The 27,350-nt window shown below is 38.1% G+C and overlaps 1 protein-coding gene across 3 annotated transcripts in view; it reads right to left on the reverse strand.

Annotated features, from left to right (window-relative positions):
• Positions 1 to 27,350, reverse strand: part of HDAC4 (histone deacetylase 4) — a 223,581-nt gene that overhangs the window by 71,222 nt on the left and 125,009 nt on the right. For 2 of the 3 annotated variants that reach the window (XM_039323459.1, XM_039323458.1), the window contains 4 exons: positions 23,505 to 23,551; positions 17,071 to 17,178; positions 6,063 to 6,118; positions 5,314 to 5,401 (listed from right to left, as the gene is read on the reverse strand). In XM_039323459.1, the coding sequence (XP_039179393.1) occupies positions 5,314 to 5,401; positions 6,063 to 6,118; positions 17,071 to 17,178; positions 23,505 to 23,551 (299 nt within the window). The remainder of the gene's footprint in view (positions 1 to 5,313; positions 5,402 to 6,062; positions 6,119 to 17,070; positions 17,179 to 23,504; positions 23,552 to 27,350) is intronic. The other variant, XM_039323460.1, reaches the window with a different exon arrangement.

Below are 27,350 nucleotides of genomic sequence, written 5' to 3' on the forward strand. Positions count from 1 at the left end.
TAATAATACATAAAGCGTAAAAAAAAGAAGAAAGAAAGAAAAAAAAACAATCATTACAAGTTATAGAAAAGCTAAATAATATTTTTCCATATCCAAATTATGTTGTATAAAATTTATCCATTTTTCCCATACCGCAAAAAATTTCTCTTGAGATTGCTCCTTTAAAAAAGCCGAAATCTTTGCCATTTCTGCCAAATACGAAACTTTATAAAACCACTCTTGTAAAGTAGGCAAGGATTCCTTCTTCCAATATTGTCCTATTAACAGCCTAGCGGCTGTAATCAAATTTAACATCAATATAACCTCCTTAGCATCACAATCAATAACAATACCTAATAAAAATAATTGCGGAGTAAATTTTACCCTCTTTCTAAAAATTCTTTGAATATTCCACCATATCTTAATCCAAAAAGCTTTTATATGCTTACACGTCCACCAGATATGATAATAAGTAGCATCCAAGTGTCCACATCTCCAGCATTTCGGCTGTAAATTAGGGTACATAATGGACATTTTCTTTGGATCAAGGTGCCATCTATAAAACATCTTATAAAAATTCTCTCTTAAATTTTGCGCTTGTGTGAATTTAACCCACTTTTTTATTAAATATTAAATAGGCATGCCATCCAAAAAGTAAATCCCAACCTTCCAAATGAAGTATTTCTATGTTTGTTAAATTCACCCAATCACTGATCAATGTTAATACTACAGCATCATAATACAATTTCATATTTGGTACCTTGAGTCCACCTCTCTCACGAAAATCTTGCATTATTTTAAGTTTCACCCTTGGTTTTTTCCCTGCCCAAACAAATTTATTAATACCTTTTTGCCATTCATCTAAATTACGTTCACTCTTTAGAATAGGTAACATTTGAAACAGAAAAATAAACTTTGGCAGGACATTCATTTTAATAACTGCAATTCTACCCATAAGGGATAACTGTAAATTGTTCCAATTTTTTAAATCCTTCTGTACCTCCGTCCACAGCTTTTCATAATTATTTTTATACAATTTTGCATTGGAAGCCGATAATATAACCCCCAAATATTTTACCTTATCAACAATTTCAAAGTCTGTTAACTTAACTAGAACCTGTTTATCACCATTAGTCATATTTTTAGCTAATATTTTAGTCTTATTATTATTAATTTTAAAACCAGAAACACGTCCATATTGTTGGATCAATTGTAATAATTTTACCACCGAACAAGTAGGTTGAGACAAAGTAACAACCAAGTCATCTGCAAAGGCTCTTAATTTATATTCTTTTTTATTAATTTCTATTCCTTTTATTTCTTGAGACTCCCGAATTTTAATCAACAAAATTTCCAATGTTAAAACGAACAATAACGGAGATAACGGGCATCCCTGTCTTGTACCTTTTTCTATTACAAAAGCCTCTGACAGACCCCCATTTACAATAAGTTGAGCAGTCTGTTTTTGATATATATTAGATAATACTTGTAATATATTTTGTCCAAAATTCATCTCCTTAATTAAACATAACATAAACTGCCAATTCACTTGGTCAAAGGCTTTTTCAGCATCCAAAAATATCAGGCCTGCAGAGACTTGGTTATTCTTTTCTAAATACTCTAATAAGTTAATGATTTGTCTGACATTATTTTTCATATACCTTCCAGTTATAAAACCCGATTGATCCTTATGTATAAGCTGCTGCAAGATCCCCATAAGCCTGTTGGCTAAAATTTTTGCAAAAATTTTATAATCCACATTTAAAAGAGATATAGGCCTATAATTTTTAGGCAATGTAAGATCTTGATTGTCTTTTGGAATCAGTGATATAAATGCATTACGCCAAGATGGAGGGATCTCTAACCCCTGTAATAAGTTATTAAACAATTCACACAACGGTTGAGTCATCTCTTCTACTAGAGTTTTATAATAAATAGATGTCAACCCATCCGTACCCGGCGCTTTGCCCAATTTCAATTGTTTAATAGCTGTAACAATTTCTTCCTTAGTAATTAAACCATTAATCTCTTTTTCCTGATCTTCTGTTAATTTAGAAAAATTAACTTTACCTAAATAATTGTTTATATCTGTAGTTTGAATATTAGTACTCTTGTATAATTGTTGGTAGTATTCTAAAAAAGATTTCTTGATCAATTCTTTCTGATAAACCAATTTACCATTATAATTTATTTTATCTATATTCCTCTGTTTCTGTTTCTTTCTTAACTGATAAGCCAACCATCTCCCTGGTTTGTTAGCGTTACAAAATGTATTTTGTTTCATAAATAGTAAATTGGTTGCAGCTTGATCAGCCATCAACATGTTAAATTGTGTTTTTAACAGTTTTATAGCTCCTTTCACCTTTTCATCTAAAGGATTTGAAATTAGGAGTTTCTCTTTTAATTTAATCTCCTCTTCTAAATCTTTACGTTTCTGAATCTGTTTCTGTCTATGCAAGTTATTCATTTTTATCAAAATACCACGCATAAAAGCTTTACTTGCATCCCACACCATTGACATTGATGTTCCCTTATTCATATTTAAAGCAAAATATTCCTTTAAACATTCCTTTAGTTTGTGAACATTTTTTTCTTGTTTAAATAAATTCTCATTCACCCTCCAGGATCTCCTGTCTTCTTTCTCAGCAAACAGTTCCATCCAAACTGGACTATGATCAGACAATGTCCTAGGAAAAATTTTTACATTCTTCACCCTGTTGTATAAATCTGTTGTGATAAAAAAAAAATCAATTCTTGAGAAAGATTGGTGTCTATCTGAGAAGAAGGTAAAGTCCCTTTCTTCTTGGTTACGTTCACGCCAATAGTCTCTCAATTCCCAATCTTCTTTCATGTCAAAGAAGGCTTTAGGTAGTTTAGCCTGTTTAAAAAAAGTAGAAGAGCCTTTTTTGTCCTTTTGTATATCTAAGACACCATTCCAGTCTCCCATTAAAATCACAGATCTATAGTCCAACAAGGTTATTTTCTGATGTAGCAACCTGTAGAATTGCTCCTGTTGCTGGTTTGGTGCATACAGCCCCACAATAAGAATTTTCTTGCCATATAAACCAAGTTCAAGCATAACATATCTTCCATGAGGATCTGATTCTAACAGGATAGCAGATAAATTCTGCTTAACATAAATTACCACACCCCCTTTTTTCCCAGGGGCGGGAGATACAAAATGAGATCCCAAACGAGGATTGTTTAAGTATTTTTGATCTTTAGATGTAATATGAGTTTCTTGCAAGCAGATAATATCATTGTTGTGTTGCTTTAAATAATGGTAGATTTTTTTTCTCTTTTGAGGAATATTTAATCCATTAACATTCCAGGTCAGGAGCTTTGCCATCTCCCTTGGCCTTGAGCCTGGAGAAGATCCCCTCAAATTCTGCTACTGAAGAGTATGTTGCAGAGCTTTTGGGTCTTGCTCCTCCCACCGGCATTGAGACAATTTGCTGAGTAGATTCTTTAATTTCTTTTTCTTTTTTCTGTTGTTCTTTTTCTTTACGTTTATGTGCTGCACGGGTCATTCTCTGTTCTTTAACCTCTGCTTGAGACATCCATACCACCTGTCCAGCAGTCATCGCACCTGTACCTTCAGGTTTCTGTTCCATCTCTTTATCACTCAGAACTTTGTGCATCATGGGCAAAGGTGAGCCTGCACCCAGGACCGTTTTGTAAAATTCCTTAGCTTTAACAACTGTATTAAGTCTATAACGTGTCCCCGCATGGCTCAAAACAATACCCATCGGAATCTCCCATCTAAATGGCATCAGTCTTGCTTTAAGTTCATTTGCTAGAAAAGCAAAATCTTTTCTGCTTCTTAAAATTTTAGGTGGAATTTCCTTTAAAATAATAATATCTTGGGCAGCAATCTGAAATCTTTTATTGTAAAAAATTTGCAGAATCTGATTTCTCAAAGACTTCTTAGCAAAATATATCACCACATCTCTAGGCAGATTCTTCTGTTTTGCAATCCAAGAATTAACTCTATAAATTCTTTCCACTTCCCCACGTAACTCATCTTTATCTATATTCAAAATAACAGCCAAGTCATTAATCACCATTTCCATCAAGTCTTGGGTTTTATCTTCTTTCAGGCCTCTTATTCTCAAAGCATATTCCATCTGTCTGTACTGAAACATGAGAATATCATCTTGTGAAGTTTCCACTTTTTTCTGCATATCTTGGAATTTATAATCCAAAAGTTCTACTGTTTCTTCAATTTCCTCCACTCTAGAATCCAGCTTCACGACCACTGAGGGGAGTGGCCATTTTTTGAAGTAGTAATTCATCTTTGGAGATCTTGAGAGAAGATATCCTCTGCATCATTGAAATTGGTGTTATCTATTTTGGATAGACTATCTTCTTTGGACTATTTATTCCTATCTATGATATGAAGATGTGTAACTGCCTTCAAATGATGAAAAAGTGTCTTCTTAGACTTAGCATGATGAAGTTTCTTATAACTAATTCTTGTAACTTATTGCAGCTAGAACTTCCCAAAATGGAGAATAATAGACTATTCTATTATTTGAAAACCTTTCCTCTTTCGAATCATTTTTTAATTTTTTTCATGCCTCTTGATATATTTATTTAAGCTTAAACATTATTTAAAAGTTTTAAGTCTCACTAAGGTGGTCAATTTAACATTTGTGTTTATGCTTAAGTATTTAACATTCTTAAGTAAATTTTCATACAGAAGGAATTAGCAAGATTTGGAATTAAGTTTTTTTCTTATTGAAATCAATATGCTTGTCAGCGATTAGTTTCTAAGGTATCTATTTTATCAAATCATAAACCACATCATTTTGTATTGTTTTCATTATTTTTACTTGATATAACCAGTTTGTCTACTATTTCAATATATTTTAAATTGCTTTTTCTTTCTTTTCATTCAACTTATGTCACTGGTTATTCTCCACTGAAGAATAAAGCCTTTGGAAAATACTCTCTGAACTCTGTTATCCTATTAAAATAATTGGGAATTCTTATCTAATTAAACAAAAACAATAGTAGTAAACATGCTTGCTTTATTCTGAGCCCCCCCTTGATTGGCATGTTTGTTACTTTTGTATCAATAATTTTGGATTCTTTGAAAGTTTACTTAGAGTTCGTCAGTTTTGCATTTTGTGCCTTTTGTCAGGTGTGATAGCTGGCAATATAATTGTGAACAAGATAATATGCAAAATAAAAAAATGGGGCTGTATCATGGTCAGATTCTAGAAATGGAGTCTGTGAAAAGGGGCCTGACAGCTAAAAAAAGGATACTCAGGAGGCCGCTCTTATTCAACCTAAAGGGCATATATTTAAAGCAATTTTTTATTCACTCACCCAATCCACTATAAGGATTTTGTTCACGTTCAGTCTCTGCTGGAGAAGTTTGGCGGAAATGGCTACAGAATTAAAATAGCAAAACCCCCTAAAAGGAAATGGAATTTATAAATGAAAGTATGAAATTCTGAATACAAGTTTCAAAAGTGTTCCAATGGTAACAATAGTTTTACAATTTTGTGTTACTATTCAAAATGTAGGTATACAGATCTATTTCCTTGCACACCATTAATTAAATTATACAATTATATTTTATACATTAAAAATACCAACAATCAAACTACTTTTGGTCAATATGGCAAATTATTGTTTTAAAACCCAACAACACTTAACTGATTGAAAGTTTAAATCTTTACAGAATCCTGCTTTCATCCACAACTGTTTGGTGGCAGCTATAATTTACAAAATATTATTTTCAGTAACCAAAAACCACAGCAGTTAAGAAATCAACATAAAAATGCTGTCAGAAAGGCAAAGGCAAAGCTAAGTTTTCATGGTATCTTTATCTCCCAAACCAACTGAAAAAATTCTTTAAATATTTGGCATTTCTGAAGGGGTGAAATGGATGCTTTAAACTTCTACAGGCTTATGGCACCCATTTTACCCTTAACCCCACCCTAAGCTCTCCAACTGCTAAAACAAAAGGCTCCCCCCCCCCCCATTCAAAGGCTGTTCTGGAAGATTACAAACAGCCAATACATTGCCCAGCTAAGTGAAAATTCCCAATCCAAGTACAGTCACATACTTACATAGGGGTACTTTCTTCTGCATGGTGACCAGGAGGTCGAACTACAGCAAATCCATTCTATCAAATGGAAGCCAAACAAACAAACAAAAAAAAACAACCCAATTTGAAAGATTAGACGCTAAAAACCCATATATATTTCAAGCATGTAAAATTTCTATAGCAAAGTTACTGGATTGTTTTCCAAGTATTCTATTTTTATATTAGTCAGATACAGTTGGTCCTCAATTTATGACAATTGAGCCCAGAACTTTGGTCATTAAGCCACTGTGGTCATAAGCTGAGTCACCATGTGACCAGACTTGATTTTATAGCCATTTTTATGATAGTTGTTAAGCAAGTCACCATTGCTGTTAAGTGAATCACAGAGTTAGAAACTTGAGTCCAGCTTATCCAGTTTATCCAAAGGGCATTTTTTTTGCCAGAAAATGACAAAAAAGTTACAAAATGTAATCATGTGGCTCTGTGCAACCAGTTGTAAATGCAAACCAGTTGCCAAGTGCCTGAAATGCTATGGGGGTTGGTTAACTTAGAGGGCAGGTTAAATAAATTTTTCCAAAGCTATTGTAATGTTTTAAACTTTGGTTAGGTAACTAGTTATAAGTTGAGGACTATTCAGGGGAGGAACCCATATTGGTATTCACATCAAACCATGAAATAAGCTGCCATAATTGTCTCACAAGTGCTTTTTTCTTCAAAAGTAACTGGACTATTTTTCTTTGAGAAAGAATAAAACATTCACTTCTCATCCAAGAATCATCAGTTCTGGTGGTTGGGGGTGTGTGATGAAAGGATAGGTACTGACAGTTGAGACTGGATGATGGAAGAATGGAAGGATAGGTTCTGATAGGATGTGGGGAGTGGGATGGAAGGATTGTATTTCTTTGCAGTCATCTGGTTGTTTCATCTCATCTTTCTCTGAGAACTGTTGAGGTCACTTGGGAGTTTATCTGTGCCCTTAGGGTCACCTGAAACGGTGCAATTGATAGTGGAATCTTCTTGGAACTGCTGCAAGAGCTACATTGTAAACTGGAAATAGGTGATGTCTTATTCCTTCCCCTCTGTTGAAGGAAGAGTGTTCAGTTGTAACATAAATGATTCTTTTACCCCTTTTTCAAACCAATGGTCCTCTCTATCCAAAATGTGGACTTCGCTGTCTTCAAAAGAGTGACCTTTGTCTTTCAAATGCAGATGGACTGCTGAATATTGTCCTGATGGGTTTGATCTCATATGTTGTGCCACGCACTTGTGAAGTGGTTTTGTTTAATCAATGTACAGGTCTGCACATGTCTCACTACATTGTGTTGTATATATCACATTGCTGTTTGTGTGTGGCTGTTTTATCTTTGGGGTGGACAGACTTCTGCCTTAGTTATCCTTGGGTTTAAAGTGTACATGTATGAGGGTGAAGGTTCATTCTCTGAGCTTGTGGGTTGGTTTTTGAATGTTTCATTACCAGGCTAGGTAACATCTTCAGCGGAGTTTGGAGGATGTCAGTGTCATTGTTCTGTTTATAAAAGCTTCAGGTGTGAGTGTATCAAATGAAGGTCTTGTGATGGGTCAGGTATGAGTCATCAGTGAAAGGCTTGTGATGAGTCTTGTGATAGGTTACATCAGATCAGGGTCATTGGGAGGTGAACTGCTGGTGTGAGGGGGACTTGCATGGGTTAGTTGAGGGTTGGTGCTGTCTCTGGTTGGCTGTATGATTCATTTGGAATCTGAGGGGTTCGTAGGCTCGTTGTAGGTTGATGTGTCTGTTGTGGAGTGCCAGGCCTCAATGAACTCATGAGCGTGGCGGGTGATAGCGTGGCCAACTTTAGTGTTGCTCCAATTGAACTGGTGGTTTTTTTGTGTTAGTGTGGGTAGAGATTAAGGCAGTGATGGCGAACCTTTTAGAGACTAAGTGCCCAAACTGCAACCCAAAACCCACTTATGCATTGTTGAGTGCCGGATGGGTGTGGTCCATTGGCTGGGCATGGCCAACTGGGTGGGCGTGGCTGCAGTGGTAACAGCAAATTGGGTGAGACTAAAAAATTCAATCAATCAATTCCAACTTTGCAAGATCCTTTTTTCCCCCATAAGAAGTTAAAATTGACTGATTGAATCTTTTTTTTTTTTGCGCACAACGGCAGAGGTCTAAAGGGAAAAAGTTTTATAAAACCCAGCTGAAGGCCTAGGACTGAGGCGATGGCGCACGTGCCCACAGAGAGGGCTCAGAGTGTCGCCTCTGGCACCTGTGCCATAGGTTCGCCACCACTGGATTAAGGATTTGGAATTGTGGCATTTGATTGCTAGCCAGTGTTCATGGATCCTGGTTTTTAACTAATGTGATGTTTGTCCCACATATAATTGGTTGCAATTGTTGCAGTCTATTTTGTAGATTACAATGTTTCTTTCATCTTCTGTACCTTGTCTTTGGTTCTTGATAATTCCTGGCAGAATGTGGCTGTGGGTTTGTGGGCTATTGTTATTCCTAGGGGTTGGAGAATTCTGGCTGTCATTTCTGACACCCCTTTTATGTATGGTAGGATTAGGTTTTGTGTGGTGGTCAGCTGCGTGGTGTGTTGTGGTTTGGGTGCTGTGTGTTGGAATGTGAAGTTTTTTGGATTGCAGAGAAAGACATCAAGCAGCCATTTCTCTCCTGCTTTTCTTAGTGTTGTGGTGCTGCAGTGTATCTTGGCCCTTCTGAAGAGGGTCTGGATGCAGCTCCTTTTGTGTGAGTAGAATGGTTGCTTGTGAAACTGAGGATCTGGTCTGTGTGCATAGGTTTGAAGTAGACGTGGGTTTCTAGTTCTCCATTGTCCAGTCTCCTTATGTTGATGTTGAGGAATGGGAGTTTATTGTCTGTTTCCTCTTCACGTGTAAACTTGATCCCCAGGAATATGTTATTAAATAGGTGATGTGTTTCTTCAATTTGGGAGCATTTGATGATGACGAAGGTCTTATCGACATAGCATGTTCAGAATTTTGGTTGGCTGGTGGGTAGAGCTATTGATTCAAGTCATTGCATGACTGCTTCTGCTATTAGGCCTGATATGGGTGATCCCATCAGGATACCTTGTACTTGCTTGTATATTTTTTCATTAAACTTGAAGTATGTGTTGAGGCATAGATCCAAGAGTTTCATGAGGTTTCTGTGGACATGAAATGTTCCGTGGTGGCATCATCCTTCTGGGTATGGTGTTTAGTGAGTAGGCGGTGAATGATTTTTTTAGCCAGGAAAATGTCAATTGAGGTGAAGAGGGTATTGATGTTGAAGGATACAATACTTTCTTCCTTGTTGATCTTGGTGTGTTTGATGCAATGGAGAAATTGTTCTGGGGAGTTTATTGGGTGGATTGAGTCATTGACCAGGTGTCCGAGTTTCCTCTGCATGGATTTTGCTAGTTTGTATGTTGGTGTTCCAGGTAGAGACACAATTGGGCATAATGGGATCCTGTTCTTGTATATTTTGGGGAGTCCGTAGACCCTGGGTGTGGAGGAATCTTGTGGTTTCATGTGCTTTCTCTCTAGTGGTGTTAGCTGTTTTTCTTTTTCCATTTTTCTTAGCGTATCTTTTATTTTGTTCTCTAGCTATTTTGTAGGATCGTTGTAGATTATTTGGTAGGCGTTGGTGTCATTGAGATGATTTTCAGCTTTGCAGATGTAGTCATCTTTGTCCATTACTACCATCAGTCTGCTTTTGTCTGCAAGTAGGATGACAATGTTTTCAACTTGTATATGTATGTTGTGTTGGTGTATGTTGTGTTGGTTGAAAATCCTCTTGAGTTTTTCAGATATTCCTGCTACATATGGAATGACAATGTTGCTATGTTTGTTGTTCTCTTCTTTGTCTGTAATGGAGGAGCTCTTGCTGGGTCTTTTTTTTTGGATTTGATGAAGGCCCAGTTAGGTTCTGAGGGATTCCTTCATGTCTTTTAGTTCTTTTTCTTTTCCCCCTTTACTGGTAGGTACAGTAGTGGACAAAATTGTGGAAACCTTTTGGGAAAAGTGTACATTTGAGGTTTGATGGCTAATAATACCACTTTGTTTGGAGTAGTACCATAAAATTATATATCAATGGAAAGTTAATTTAATCAAAAATGTAATGCAATAACTTTTATGATTTGCTATTAGAATAGCAGTTATAAAGAAGAAAAGTGAAACACTTAGAAAAAACGAGATATACAAAAATTATCACCATAGAAAAAATGAGACATAAAAAAATTATCACCATGTCAGTTAATACTTAGCTGGGTAGCCTTTAGCATGAATTATGGCCTTACAACTTCTTCCCATGGAGTGAACCAAGTCCTTTAGTTCTGCAGGTGTTATAATATGAAACCAAGATTGAATGATTGCTTCTATTAACTGGGTTTTATTGCTGGGTCGCTTCTGACTAATAGGTTTCTTTAGTCGGCTCCATAGATTTTCAATTGGGTTAAGGTCTGGGCTATTCCCAGGCCATTCCAGCAATGGAATATGATTATCTTGAAACCACTTTTTGCACACAGCAGCAATATGACATGGAGCTGAATCCTGTTGAAATATAAATGCTTCATTGTCTTGGAAAAGATCATGTGCAGAAGGCTTCAGTTTGGGCTCAAATATTTCATTGATGTATTTTTGGCCATTTATATTCACACAAATCACACAAATTCTGCCCACACCTTTTGATATCATACAACCCCAAATCATAACATTGACTGGGTGTTTGTAATGTATGTAATGCAATCAGGATGCAAATCTTCTCCGATTCTTCTCCTTACGTATTTTATGCCATCACTACCAAACAGGGAGATCTTGGTCTCATCACTTCAAATAACATTGTCCCATTGTTCCTCTGTCCAGTTTTAGCCCAGTTTAGTCTTTTCAACCTTTGAGAGATAAAAGTGGCTTTTTTTGTGGAATTCTAGATTTTAGGCCAGTGGTGGCGAACCTATGGCACGCGTGCCAGAGGTGGCACTCAGAGCCTTTTCTCTGGGCACTTCTCTGAACTGCTGGTGGCAGGCTGCGAAGCCCCAGAGTGTGCCAGTCGAGGGGCCGGCAGGCTGTGGCTGCTGACGAACACTATCGGCCCCCATGCGCTCACTGGCCTGTGTACTGGGGCTGATGGTGTAAAGTAGCAGCTGCCCCGGCCCCTGCCTTGCCCTGAGATAATGGCACCCCCACCCTGCCTTGCCTCACCCACAGAACAAGCCTCCTACCCACCACCCCACCTATCAGAGACCCTCTGGATCTCCCCCAACCCTGCTCCCACAGGTGTCCCTCCCCACGAGCAACATCAAGGTGACTACGTCCACCTTGGCCACACCCATCCAGCCTGCCCTGACCACCACAGCCACGCCCATCCAGTGGGCCATGCCCACCTGGCACCCGGCAATAAATAAGTGGGTTTTGGGTTGCATTTTGGGCACTCGGTCTCTAAAAGGTTCGCCATCACTGTTTTAGGCCAAATCCTTGCAGTCTGCGCCGAACAGTCCTTGCACTCAACTTCACATTGCATTGCGCCATTTTATCTTGTATATACCCAGATGATTTTCTTCTATCATGTAGGCACAGTTTTAATTCTTCTATCATCACTTGCTGTTGTGCACCTTTTCTTGCCTTTACCAGTGTGGTTTTGTAGTGACTGAGTCTCCTTATACCTCTCCAAAAACTTAGAAATGCCACCTTTGGTTAAGTTTCCACCAATTTTTCTTCTAATTTCTTTATAACTGTAGCCTTGTTCACTTAATAATACTATTTTACATCGCTTTCTGGGCGACCAGTCAACTCTTTACACCATTACTATAATTTTATTACGTTTTACAAGCTCACTAAATGAAAGAGCACAAAAAAATCCAACCAGCTTGATCACATAACACACTGACAAATGTCCTCTTCTCAGCTTCAATACATGACATCAATAACTGAATCCTATTGTGATCTGATTGGCTCATTGCCAAAACAGGATGATACCTGATTGGCTCTCTAAACACTCATGCTCACTGGCTACAATCAGATGAAGGAAAGCTACCTGATATCAATCTGAGCAAGTTTTGCTTCCTTTTTCTGGTTATTTGGCTATAACCTTTCATAGAAAACAGATAATTGAACAAACCTTGCTGCATTACATTCTTTCTATTATCTTTCCATTGATATATAATTTTATGGTATTAGTCCAAAAAAAATGATGTTATTAGCCATCAAACCTCAAATGTATACTTTTCCCAAAATGTTTCTACAATTTTGGCCAGTACTGTAAACTTTCAGTCCGGTGGTTTAGGGTTCTGAACACTCATGTTTTGTGCTCTAGTGGGTGGTGAGAATCAAAATGTAAATACTAATCTCTGTGCATGTGTTTTCTGTAAACTTCATTGTTAAGGTTTCTGTCTTCCTTAATGTGCACTGCACAGTCCAGGAAAGCCAGATGTTTTCCTTAACATCTTCCCACGTGAACTTAATGTATTTGTCCACAGTGTTGATGTGTTTGGCGAAGGCTTCTGCTTCCTGTATTCTATTATTGACTCAAGTATTATCCACATACCTATACCAATGAGTGGAGGGAAATCCTGTGAAGGAGTTGTGCTTTGGTTTCTACCTCTTCCATGTAGAGACTGGCAACAATGGGGGACACAGGTGAACGCATGGCACAGCTGTATTTTTGTCTGTATAAACCTTCATTGTATTTAAAATAGGTAGTAGTCAGACAGAGATCCAACATGGCACATATATGATCTGGGCTGAGGTTAGTTCTGTTGCTAATGTGGTGTTTTGTAGCAGATGTTTCTTCACTACCATGACAGCTTCAGTTGTTGGAATGCAAGTGAAAAGTGAAGTTATACCATAAGAAACCATAGTTTCACCTGGATCCAATGTTAGTTTTCAAACCTTGCTGACAAAGTCCTATGAATTGTTGATGTGGTGTTGCCAATCAAAGGGGCTAATAAGGTGTTTAAATGTTTCATAATGTTATAGGTGACGGAGTTGATGCTGCTGACAGTTGGTCTGGGTGCCCTCTTTGCGGATTTTGGGGAGTCCATATATGCATGGAGTGGCTTCCCCAGGGTAAAGATAATTGTATTGTGGTTTGTCAATGGCATTGTCCTTCAGTAGTAGCAGGAAATCAATGATCTTTTTTTTATAACTGCTGGTAGGATCTCTATTCAGAGTCTCATATGTAGTAGTATCCTTTAGAAAAGTGTCCATCTTGGCGTCTGTGTTCAGGATAACTGTGCATCTTCCTTTATCAGCTGCCAAGATTGTGATGTTTGGGTTTCTTCCTAGGGATGTCACTACTCTCCTTTCTGGAATTATGAGGTTGGAGGGGGGTGTTTTGGCACTGGAGAGGGCTGCAAATACCTTCATCCTTAATTGTTCTGTCTCTGATTCTGCCAGTTTATTGTTCCTGATGGCTGACTCTGTGGCTGTGATGAGATCTACAATTGGTAGCTGTTCTGTCCAAAGACATTTCTGTGGTCATGTCACCAGTGTGTTGCCATAGAGTGCTGTTACCTCCCCCTCCCCACATAGATACAGAAACACATATACATACGCACTCACACACACACACACATATATATGTATAAGTGTTATGTATCTATGTATATGTGTGGGGGGAAGATAACAGCACTCTATGACATATGCTGGCGACATGATGGAGAAATGTCTTTGGACAGCGCTGGCTCAATGACCTTGAAACGGATATGAGCACCTCTCCCTATAGTTTGCAACAACTAGCAGAGTAAAATGTATGTGTATAGTGTATAGAATGTAGGTGTTTGTGTATGTGTGTGTGTGTGTATATTGTAAGCTGCCCAGAGTTACTCTGGGTGGAAGCAGAGGGAGAGGTGGAATCTGTTCTTAATCGATCTATCACCTCCATTGCAATGTTCCCCCATTGAGGCCCCCAAGCTAACTGGCAGAGCCAGGCCTTTAATTCTTACGAAAGGTCAGGAGGTTTGGGGCCGACCTCACACTGGGGGGGAGGGGGAGAGAGAGATGTTCCACAGAGCAGGAGCAACGGCAGAGCCACAATAATTGGGCGATGGGGCACAGAGCATGCCTCCTCTGCCGGCAAAGGTGAGATAGGCCAATCCCAGTGGGATGAGACGGTCCCTCAAGTAGCCTGGACCCATGCCAGAAAGGGCTTTAAAAGTGATTACCAACATCTTGAATTGCACCCGGAAGCAGATTGGCAACCAATGCAACTTATGGAACAGTGGTGTTACATGGGTCATTCTTTAGGCCCAAGGAATCTGTGCTGCTTCATACTGCATCAGCTGTGGCTTCCATGTTGAGCACGTTAGAATAGTCCAATTGTGAGATAACTAGGACTTGAATGACTGAGCTATATAGATCTGTACTAATCAGTGACAGCTGCACTAGTTGATGTGCTCAAAAGCTTATCCATATGTAAACTAAATACAATACATTTTCATATATTCTAGATCAGTGGTGGCGAACCTTTTAGAGATCAAGCGCCCAAACTGCAACCCAAAACCCACTTATGTATCACCGGGTGCCAGGTGGGCGTGGCCACTGGGTGGGCGTGCCTGTGGTGGTCATGGCAAACTGGGTGGGTATGACCAAGGTGGGCGTGATCACTTTGATGTTGCTCATGGGGAGGGACGCCTTTGGAGGCCAGGCAGGGTTGGGGAAGATCCAGGGGATCTTTGGCAGGTGGGGCGGTGGGCAGGAGGCTCGTCCTGCGGGGTGAAGCAAGGCGAGGCAGGGAGGGGGTGCCACTGTCGCAGGGCAAGGCAAGGCAGGGGCCTGGATGGCTGCTGCCTGACACCATCGGCCCCCATACACAGAGGCCAGCAAGCGCATGGGGGCCGACAGTGTCTGTCAGCATACACAGCCTGCTAGCCCCTCGACCGGCACACTCTGGGGCTCCGCAGCCTGCCACCAGCAATTCAGAGAAGCCACTTCTGAGCTGGATGGCCGGCCGACAGCTGAGGCAGCGATGCAGTGAGTCGTGCCCGGAAAAAGGAGAGCATGCGAATGGGATGGGGGGGGGGGGGAATGAGCGATGCTGGGATGCATCTGGCCACGTGGGACCTCAGTGAGTTAGCGGGCGGCTGGTTGAAGGACGGATGCCATCTCTGGGGCATGGTGCGCATGCCCACAGAGAGGGCTCTGAGTGCCACCTCTGGCACGCGTGCCATAAGTTCACCACCAGTGTTCTAGATAGTACCAATTTAGACATACTGAAACCTTTGGTAAAACTCTTTATGAATGAAAAGAGGCAGGATGTTTCTAGAGGACTTTTCTTAAAGTCCTCTTGTGGACAGTAATATGATGAACAGCAGGAATAAATTGATAGCTCTTGCTTTATTGAAAGGAAAATTTTGAAGGGTGACTTATTCTCAATTTAAAAGATTTCAGTTGTTCTTGATGCTCTCTGAGCTTGGTTATTTTCTTGCAGACATTTCTTTACCAAACTAGGTAACATCATCAGTGTTTATAGCAGTGGTTCTCAACCTTTTTAATGCCGCGACCCCCAACCGGTCGTAAGTCGAGGACTACTCAACCGGTTGTAAGTCGAGGACTACTCAACTGGTGCAGCACCGTTTGCAGAATGGGCCTTTTGGCGGGCTCAGCAGGGCAGAGACAGCCTGGACAATTCCTATTGGCTTTTGAAAGCCAATAGAATTAGACTCTATTCAAGAGAGTCTATTCTATTGGCTTTCAAAAGCCAATAGAATAAAAGGGAATAGCACAGCTAAGGAAAAGGGGAAAAAAATGGCGGACTGCGTTGTTTGGCGACCCCCGTGAAATGGTCGTTTGCCCCAAATGGGGTCCCGACCCACAGGTTGAGAACCACTGGTTTATAGGGAGTGGGATTTGCTCTCATTTTATAATCTAATGGCAGGCAAGTGTTGCAGACCTTCTCTGCAGGCTATGCACAAGCAAAGTTAATGTGGAAACTGGTAGAGAAGGGATATCTCCCCCCCCCATCTACACTCACATGCACCATACACTCATTCTCCCTTTTGCATGCTCGCACTCACTGGTGCTTTCCTTCCCTGGGTCTCCCTGCACTCACAGACACATGCATCCTGCATCATTTTTCCTGGTCTCCCTTTGCTCACACACATGCACTCTGCATTCTCTTTTTCCAGCCTGCCTAAGCTCACACTGCACTCCAGCACCATGAACTTGCACACAGCCTGCACTGGGCCTCCCCCAACCCATGGTAATACCTCACAGTCCTTGTCTGAGATTTCCTCTACTTCCTGCATAACAACTGATGTGTCTTGTGATTATCATGACAACTGGGACGGCCTGGATTTCTATTGCTAAGCAATGTGACATTACCCTTTACAATTGCTTGACTTGGTGATGGCAATGCCAGTCCCATTTGCTTTTATGATTTGAGAACTTCTTGTTTGTTCACATAAATTACTAGGAGGTAAACTTGACTAAAGATGATGTAATTTTTATGAAAAACCTAAATATTCAGAGGAGGCATGCACTTGAATATTACACGCTATTATATCCTCTGTATGGATGGCTTACTGATTACTGTGAGAAACAGATTTCTAGAAAAGATGGGACATTACACATATATGCATGTAAATCTCAGTTGGGAGGAGGTCCCTTTAGAATAATGAAAGTTAGATAAATTTTGCAGTGAATTCAGAATTATATTGGCAAGTAATGCAGCTTATGGAACTTTGTATCATAGAGGGCTATTGACTTGTTCCATCTATAACTATATTGTCTAATAATTTTTCAGATCTCAAGCCCTGAGATTAAGGAGCAGGAGCAAGAGTTATATATGTGTTATAAAAGACTGGAGTAAAATAAATAAATTAAATTACTAATTATTAAAATCAGAGAGATTTTTTAGTATTCCTAACTATAATTGCACTATACAAAACAAATTTCACAATTCCTGAATTTCTGCCCTTTGTATATTCTTACAAACTCTTATGTTTGGAAATATTGTAAAAGTTGTTTGCTATGTGACATGAAAACAAAATTAACCCAGTTACTATCACATGTAAAAATGAAAGCCAAAATATTATCAATACCAGACCAACCTTTAGTTCTCCTGTAGCTACTTTAAATACAAGCTCTATGACACAGCCAGCAGCAAGACGAGCAGCACTGAATGAATGCACTTCATTCCAAATTGTATCATTGTCCACCTGAATAAAAATGGATTCAGAAATATTGTAAAGATACTGTTGTAAATTCTGAAACAATTTAGACTACACAGAGCACTGCATGCTGACTACTGGAACTGTTAAATCATAACTTAAGTATTTTAATTATAAATGCAAATAATGATAAATACCCAAAGTGAATTACTCCCCAACTCAAAATTGGTAGCACTGCCATCACAAATATAAATACTGATTTACTTTTCTTTAAAAAGCTCTTTAGCTACAGATAAACTTCTTATACACCTATAAGTGAAGTTCTTTAAGCGGTTATCCTCATGCATCCATTTTGGGACATGTTCAGATATAAGATTTTTGACAAGAAACATATCTTGTCTGTATCATATCATACATCTTCTAAAACACAGCTCCCAATGTTCCACTTTCATTTTTGAAGACCACTCCAAATAATTATAGAACTAAACCATTTCCTAAAAGAAGAACCATAGGTTGTATGAATCCACAAAAGATCATCTATAAAAATCCACTGTTACTTTAACTAACCAGATTTCATTCTGGTTTCTGTAATATTCCACACCTAAGAATAATTAACTAGCTACCTATTACTAATAAAATGTTAACAAAAGTCAGTAGATAACAGAGCTTTGCTGAAGAAAGTGTCTTTAAAAAAACCCCAAAGATATCAAAATTAAAGTGCTAAATGAAGACAAATGGCTCTGACCAGGTGACAGTCCTGCATATATTGATAGGACAAGATCCTTTGGAAAGGGAATTGTGAGTATTTGGCTAACTGGCTATGGAATATGTTTATTAATACAAATTATTTAGAAAATTCCTAGGCGGAAACGACTATTTTGCTTTTCCAGGATCTGATAACAAAAAAAAGTTTGATCTGCATAAAGAATAATAATCTTATGCAGATATAACAGCATCATTAGACATTAAAGATACAAAGGAGAGAAAATAAGAAAGAAAATGGAGAATTGGCTTCTAAATTATTTTAGCTCTCCCATCATGTATATCATCTATTTTTCTTAGAACTAAGGTAGAGCTTATATCTCATAATTAGAGCAAATAAACCAATCATTTTTTGTACTCTAAAAGATTAATGGACATCCTCAAACATAGCTTGATCAAACTTTATCATGTGGATAAGAGATGACAAACAGTCATCTGTATAAAAAAGATTGCTCAGTACAAAATAAAGACATAGACAAGATATGAAAAGCATTTAGAACCAGAATTTCTGGGTGAGTTCTGCATATACATTTCGTACCAATTGGTGTTTTTTCTTGCCAATACTGATTTAACCGACATTTTTTGTAGGTCTTCAGTGGGCCATTTTTTAAACCAGGGTTGTCAAACTCAATTTCACTGAGAGCTGCATTAACATTACGGTTGCCCTGGGGGGGGGGTGAGTATTGCCAGAGTGGGTACAGCCTAATGGGTGGGCATGGATGGAGTGGGTGTGGCCTACTGGGTGGGTGTGGCCAGTCCTACATCATTCGCGTCAAGGGTGCCTATGGGGGGCTTGGGCAGGAGTGCGCCAGATCTGAGGGTCTCTGGCAGAAGGGGGTGGGACCAGGGAAAGTGCCAAGGCATGGTCCACTGGGGCAAGTGCCAAGATGGCCACCACAAAATTGTACATTGACTCCCGGCTGGCCTGGGCCAGGGCCAAGGCAGTAGGGGCCGTTCCCTCACTGTTTCCAGGATGGCTTTGCGGGCTGCATCCGGCCCCCAGGCCGTGTGTTTGACATGTCTGTTTTAAACTATAGATTTGCCAAGTGCAATGGAAGATAATTATATCCCAATCTTTCAATTAATTTGTTTCTATGTAATTTCACATATTGAACAGTAGTTCATTTTATCTTATTTTGCAAAATGTAGAGATATTTGCCGAAACAATGCTGGGATAGTTTTCAAAATAATATTCGTAACACTAACCAGATTATTTAAAATTGTTCTCAAGAAAAATAAGGCAATTTAAAAATTATTATGGTAGAAGTTAAGTGAGAATATTTTAATTAATTTTGAAACTTTGTAGTTAATGATGACACAAAATTGTGAAGTTTAGACAGCACCCAAAATGACAAAATTAAACTGAAATCAAATCTAGGTAAACAAAGCTCGGAGAACAAAACATACTTTTACTGGAAAAAATGTAAAGGAGAAAAAATATATGGAACACATACAAGTCCAAGAAGTTATGACTTGGAAGCACAACACTGAAAAAAGACTTGGGTCTAGTTACTGACACTAAACTGAACATAAGCCAGCAATGTGAATAACTAAAAGGGCTGCATTAGAGGAAGCATTGTACTAAAAACATACACAATCCTTATTTCCCTCTTCTCTGTGCTGATGAGGCTACAGCAGTATGTCTGTTTACCATTCCGGGCACTACAAAATATTGACAGGTTAGAACAGTTTTAGAAGATGATGGCAAGGATAATTATAGGAACTAAAAGACATGTGCTATAAGGACAAGATGGAGGAAATTGGAATGTTTAATCTGGAGAAAAGAAATCTGAGAGGAGCAAGATATTAGTGTTTAAGTATTCATGAGTTTAAGTATTACTCTTGACCATTGATCAGCTACAGTATTTCAATAATAGAAATATATATGAAACACACTGATAATAAAAGTTTATTTGGTCAAACTCATAATGAAGTATAAAAACTTTCCAGATATCTCTGAAAGAAGCATGTTTACAATCAGTCTCCAGCTTGTCAACTAGAGATGCAGCAAGTACAAATGTTGTATTATATTTAATGATACACTGTGTTTTCTAGAGATAGATGGAAGAAAGGTATTCCTCTGTGTGAGATGCATTCCCCTGTGAGAGAGGAAAAGTGAGACCAACTATGATTAATGTGTTCATCAAGCTATCAGTGTACAGTGGCTAGTGTCGCACATGACCTTCACCAGACCAGCAGGGAAATATGTATAGCACGTACTTGAACTACAATTCATCTAATAAAAAAGTCCCATATCCATCCCACTAGAATATTAGGAGCACTGGATGTTTTGTATGTGTACGAAGAGTTCGCTCTTAGGATACTTGCAATATCAAATATGAATAAGGTAACTCTCTGGTTGAGCTCCAGGTCATAAATCATTAAAATCAAATGATTACATCAGATTACTAGACAGTCCTGGGATCCCAGGGGGCAAGTAATCTAGCTATGCAGCAGATCCTGGATTGAATTGCCAGATTCTGTAGTATCAACAAATCTGTTTTTCCTTGCTTTTTTTTGGTCCCAAAAAACTGTAATATTTCTAAGGTCATCTGAACCCCAAACTGCATTAGAAAGACTTTGAAAGTTTGGATTAAACTTGAACTGCCACTCAAGTTCAGCCTTTGCATCATGTTTCTGGAAATAAGGGAAACATGCTTTCCATTCCATGAGGCCACAGAAAGAAGAAGGGGTACACATGTACGTTCATTAAAAAATTATTCTTAACAAAGAGGCATCCATAAATAATGGGATTGTCAGCTATGTGCTTCACAATAGGTTGGAACTAGGAAAACCTGTTATTAAGCAAGAAGCCATTGCATATAAAGAGAGATAGAGTTACCATTGCACTTGACATTATATGTGCCAAGAAGTATAACACTAGGCAAAAATGGAACTGATTTGTAAAACCAGATGTTGAATGGGATCAGATCTGACTTGTGACAGGGAAGTTGCATTCTAGATGGTGTCTGAGTGCCATTAAGAATCACAAAAGATAAGTGGGAATGATCTATTTCCCCATTTATTTATTTTTTTAAAGAAAGGGGAGTGACATTTACCCATGAGAGTTAGATTATTTCACAGACTAACTGCAGAATGGCGGGTTTTATAGTCGTAAGAGATAATAAACAGCATTCACACACATGAAATAATTTACATCCACACTGGAAGAAACAGATTGGGTGATTCTTAAATGGAGTAAACAAATTCTCCAATCTGTCACTTAGAAAGCTGAAAATATGTCATGTAAAAGTGAGGCTTCATCTTCAGATGCTATTTATGTGGTGGTCAAAGCAGAGCTGTGCTAAGGGGCAAGAGCTGAACTTTAACAGAATAACAGAGTTGGAAGGAACATTGGAGATCTTCTAATCCAGCCCCCTGCACAAGCAGGAGACCCTATACCATTTCAAACAAACGGCTGTCCAATCTCCTCTTAAAAACCTTCAGTGATGGAGCACCCACAACTACTGAAAGCAAGTCATTCCACTAAATGTTTCACTATCAGGACATTTCTCCTTAGTTCTAGGTTGGTTCTTGCCTTGATTAGTTTCCATCCATTGCATCCTGTCTTGCCTTCTAGTGCTTTGGTAAATAGGCTGAACCCCTTTTCTTTGTGACAATCCTTTAAATATTGGAACACTCTTGACATGTTACCCCTGGCCATTCTTTTCACTAGACTAGACATATCCAATTCCTGCAACTGTTCTTCATGTTTTAGCCTCCAGCCCCCTACTCATCTTTGTTGCTCTTCTCTGTACTCTTTCCAGGGTCTCAACATCTTTTTTATATTGTGGCAACCAACATTGGATGCAATATTCCAAGTGTGGTCTCACCAAGGCATTATAAAGCTGTACTAACACTTCATGTGATATCAATTCTATCCCTCTATTAATGCAGCCTAGGGCATTGACTTTTTTGGTTGACTGCAACACAATGATAGCTTATATATAAGTGATTGTCCACCAGGACTCCAAGATCCCCTTCCTCCTGTTGCTTCATTATCTTTTCCAGGATCTTCCCAGGTATGGATATCAGGCTGATTGATCTGTAGTTTCCTGGATCAACTCCCCTGCTTTTTTTGAAGATGGAATCAGTTCTATGGTAGTTCCCTGGTACACCAGAATCTTTGAAAGATATGGTTTCAATTGTTCTGAGATCACATCTGCCAGCTGCTTCAGAACTCTGGGATGTAATCCATCAGGTCCTGATGATTTGAACTTGTCTATGGTGGACAGCTATTCTCTTACCATTTTTGTGCCTATTTTAATTTGCATTTCTAGTCTGCCTTTTATGGTTCTGTTTTTGGTAGCTGGGCTATTTTATCTTTTTGTGTGAAGTCAGATGCAAAAAATGAGTTAAACAGCTCTGCTTTCTCCCTAATGCTCATCACTTCCTTCCCATTTCATCCCATTAGCAGACAATTTGTTTACTTGACTTTTTCTGGTTTTTTTATTTGTTGAAATAAACTTATTTTTATTGCTTTTGATATTTGTTGCAAGTCTTAGTTCATTCTGAGTCTTGGCTTTCCTGACTTCATCTTTGCAGATTTGGCCCATGATTATGCCTAATTATGATCCCTCTTTCCATTTTTTATATTTATCCTTCTTGTCTTTCAGTTTATTGGAGAGTTCTTTATGCAACCCTTCTGGTTTCTTTCTGGATTTCTTATTTTTCATTTTTCAGTGGTATTGTGGTAGACTGGGCTTTTATTATCACAAGCTTCTTCATATTACAGAGTTTAAAGATGTGTAATATGAAAAGAGGCAGTGTTTTCATCTCCAAAGTGGGGACCTGAGTGATATAAACTTGCATATATTCATAATAAAAACCATGAAGAGCATCACAAGATCATTCTCATTCTTTATGCAATTCAGTAACTGTTGTTTACCCTGATGGCTACCATGAGGTCAAGAAGCAAAACAACATATTCTATAGACTACTTCACATATCATGCTTCAGAGGTATTCAACCAATCATTCCACTTGCTTGGTGCAATGGCAAAACAGGACTGCAAATACATTCTTTGGCAAGAAAGGAATGCCCCCTGTTTGTTGTGTTTCACTTTATGGCATTTATTTTAAATAAGAAATCTATTTTCAAGCCTGAACAATTTATGTAATCTGTAAATATGTTGTTGTTGTTGTTGTTTTTAATATTTGAGATAAATTATATAGGTAGTGTGAATCTTAAATGTAAGAATCAATAGAGAAGCTAAAGTACCAGATGTATATATTTAAAAACAAAGTGCATGGAGTCTCTTCATACTTCTGTGTCAATAAAGCTTCTTTATTAAAAAAAAAACAAATTTTCAAAACAGCATGTTAGTATGAAACAATCGTAATATTTGGAAAAAAAATATATGCTTCCTCTGATATGAACAAGGCTTTGTACAATTGGGAATCCCGGTAGAGATGCAAATATTTCAGTTATCAATAATATTTATTGAAGATACGTAAAATTACTGCATAGAGTGTTTTCCCCAAAGTTTATAGAATATATGAGTTCTATAATAAAAATGAGAATTGTATATTTAGTCAGTTTAATCAACATGGATTTAATCAATTTAATCAAGTTCTGCTGCATTACTTGACCAAATAAGAAAAAATGCTTACCCCAATGCCACCACATGGAAGCCTGACAAACAGTGATGTCAGAGAGCCTAGAGGAATTAGAGTAGAGTAAAACATTGTTAAAATTACAAAACACATGTGATTTGGGAGTAATTTAAAAATCTGTCATCAAAATTAATAGTATAGACCTATTCATTCCTACAATAATATTAGGTGCTGAATGTGACACTGATTCCCTCAGCCTCTAAACTTAACTGCATCCTTTCTGCAGCAAGACTATAAGATTGGGTCTTTAATGCCAAGCACCAAAATTGGAGACAGAAACAGGTTTTAAACTCTTAAGAAAAGATTCTTTGAGGGTTTTAAAAATATTTGATATTGATATTTTAAAATCATCTTGCCCATTTACCTACAACCTTCTCCTCATGAATAAACCAGATAAAAATTCAGTTGGCCAAAACGTTTTAAACAGGCTGACATTGATGTAGTTGACAATATCATATTCCTAAAAAAAGAATATAGAGTATTGCTAAAGAAGCATCCTTCCTGAAGGATTGGTACGAAAGCAAACAATCCCTTTTAAATATTTTTTCAGTGGCAGGTAACAAGGGCTCAGATGCTGGACATTCAGTGAGATGCAAGGAATGTTAGGAGAACCTTATCTAAAAGATTTTGTTATCCCTCAATAAGTACTGTGAAGTGTATGGCAGTAAACACGATGAGTAAAGATTTGCTCCCAAAAGTGGCAATTTAAACAACTTTCTGTTATTCCCTAAACTTCAGTAACATTGGGATCATTTCAGTATATGGGTATGATGGCAGCATATCATGCTAAAAAAAACTGATAAGGAAGCTTCTTGCTGCCTTAAGTAATCGATTTCATATCTTCCCCTAAGAAAGAAACACGTAGACACGTGAAAAAAAAACTTTGTCAATGTCAATAATATGATAAAGTAGCTCATATTACCCCAAATCAAAAAAGGACTGTGTTAGTGACTGGTGATTCACTACTTAGAGGAACAGAACCAACAATTTGTAGATCAAACAATTTTTTAAGGAAAATGTGTTGACTTCTAGGTGCAAAAATTAAAGATGTGACTGAGAAGTTCACTAATAGAAAAGAAGTGATAGAGGGGATTGAAGTTGCAGGAACTTTGGGGAAAGTGACCATGTTATATTAGAAGTCAATATAATACAGACAAAAACAGAACATAATCAAACTGTGTCTTAGACTTTAAAAGAGCTGAGAAAGCTTGGGAAAGATCCCACAGGTGAAAATCGTAAAGGGGAACTCAACTCAAGAAGCTTGGGAAACTCTGAAAAATATGATTATAAAAGTCCCATTCAGTTCAATACTACTGAAAAAGAAAAACAAGAAACCCAAGAAAAAAGCACCATGGTTGCACAACAAACTCTCAGACAAACGGAAAGTAGACCACAACCTATTTCTTTGAAAACTAGAAAAATGTGGGATAGACAATACTATCAACAGATGGATTTTTAACTAGCTGACAAACCATATTCAATGTATAGTCCTTAATGGAACTAAATCCACATGGAGGGAGGTGGTCAGTAGGGTAACCCCAGGGTTCCGTTTTAGGCCCAGAACTCTTCAATATCTTTAAATAGGGGAATAGAAGGGAACTCATCAAATTTGCAGACAACACCAAGCTGGCAGGAATAGCAAATACACCAAAAGATAGGCTCAAGATACAGAAAGATCTTGACACTTGAACATTGGGTTCTATCTAACAAAATGAAATTCAATGGTGGGAAAAGTACACTTAGGCAAGAAAACCATTTGAACAGGCTCAATACCAGTAACTGTGATAGGGATCTTGGAGTCCTAGTGGACAATCACTTAAATATGAGCAACATTTGTGGCAGCAGCCAAAAAAGGATGATGCTGTCATGAAAACGTTGGCTTTCTAGACAATGGAGTACGCTATCTAGACAAAGGGCTTCTAGCAAAAGAAGGACTGGACCTCACAAAGACTGGAAAGAATGTGTTTGGGAAACAATGGGCTAAACCTATCCAAAGAGGTTAAAACTAAAACTGGAGACCAACTAAAGAGTAAAGACAGGTGACCAACTTGTAACACTAAACCACAAATCAAATAATGAGAAAGCGAATGAAAAGGGGCACACAAGTACAAATCAGGAGATATAGGAAGCAAAACTAGGGATAACCACAAAAAGCTCAAATGCCTATATAACAATACTCACAGTATGGGGACCAAACAGGGAGAGTTTGAAATAGTAGTACATAAGGGCAAGTATGATATCGTAACTATTACTGAAACTTGATGGGATGGAATCCACAATTGGAACATTCAAGCAGAATATAAATTGTTCCAAAGAAACAGACCCAACAAAAAATTGGGCTGGGTATGTCACTATAACTCCATAGAAATTTAGAATACTAGGGATGAAAGTCTGCTTGAAAGCACTTGGATAAATATTAGAGGAAAAAAGACTTTGCTGCAGGTGTGCATCACAAATGTGTATTACAGGCCACCCAAACAATCATAGGAAATAGATGAACTCTTTGCTAATCAGTTAGCTGAGGAAACACACTACACTGTAGAAATGGGAGACCTTAAATATCCTGACATCAACTGGGTAACAAACTCTGCAGGGAGTGGGAGATCAAACAGGCTCCTGACATGTCTAGCTGACAACTTTGTCATAAAAAAGATAGAGGAGAGAACAAGAGGGATAGCTACACAGGACTTAATTCTTATTAATTAAGTAAGAATTACAAAAGAGTAGAAATTATAGGAAGTTTGGGCAATAGCAAATATAATAGACTTGAATTTATCCTAAAGCAACTACAGGTAATTGAACCAAGTCAGACTAGTGTTTTAGACTTTAAGAGAGCTGACTTCCACAAGCTAAGAAAGAGATTAGGAAGGATTCCATGGATGGATATTCTAACAGGATAAATAGTTCAATATGCTTGGGAAACTCTGAAAAATGAGATAATGAAGACCCAAGCTAAACTAATACCACAGAGAAAGAAAAACAAAATACACAGATGAGACTAGCATGGTTCCACAAAGAGCTCTCTGACAAATTGTGGGACAAAAAGGTCAAATAAAAAAAAATGAAAGAGGAACACATAAGTAAAGCAGAATACCAATAGCCTGAATCTGTAAGAAGGGAGTCAGGAAAGCTTAGGCTCAGAATGAGCTAAGACTAGCAATTAATGCCAAAAATTATAAAAAAGTTTCTTTCAATATATAAGGAGCAAGAAGTGAAGAAAATGATAGATCCACTAATGGAAGCAGATGGCAAGATAACAAACAGCAGAGGAAAAAGCAGAATTGCTCAATTCCTTTTTTGCATTTATTTTTATGCAAAAGAAACAGCCCAATCTTACCAAAATCAGCATTGAGGGAGACAGAACATGAGCATAAAACAAGATAGGCAACAATGTGGTAAGAAAACACCCATCTACTTTGGACAAAGTCAAATATTAGATACTTAGGTAGGAAAAACCAAATGCATTGATATAGAACAGGTGTTATCTGGCTCAACATAGTAATTGTGAGAGAAATCTAGGTTTCCTAGTGGACCACCACTTAAGTATGAGCCTGCAATATGCTGCAGTTGTTAAAAAAGCCAATGTAATCCTGCATCACATCAACAAAGGAACAGTATCAAGATCACAAATGATTATACTGCTTTATACCACACCGATGAGATCTCACTTACTGTATGCAGTTCTGATCACCATGATACAAAGAAAGATGCTGACATGTTGGAATTGTGCAGGGAAGTACAACAAAGATGATAAAGGGTCCAGAGGCAAATTGAATGATGAATGGTTGAAGGAGCTAAGTATGTCTAGCCTATTGAAGAAAAGGAGAAAGGGGGGGGGGCATG

This window comes from Crotalus tigris, unplaced genomic scaffold (genome assembly GCF_016545835.1).
Source record: "Crotalus tigris isolate CLP2741 ecotype Arizona unplaced genomic scaffold, ASM1654583v1 scf7180000024196.274895, whole genome shotgun sequence".
Lineage (NCBI taxonomy): Eukaryota > Metazoa > Chordata > Lepidosauria > Squamata > Viperidae > Crotalus > Crotalus tigris.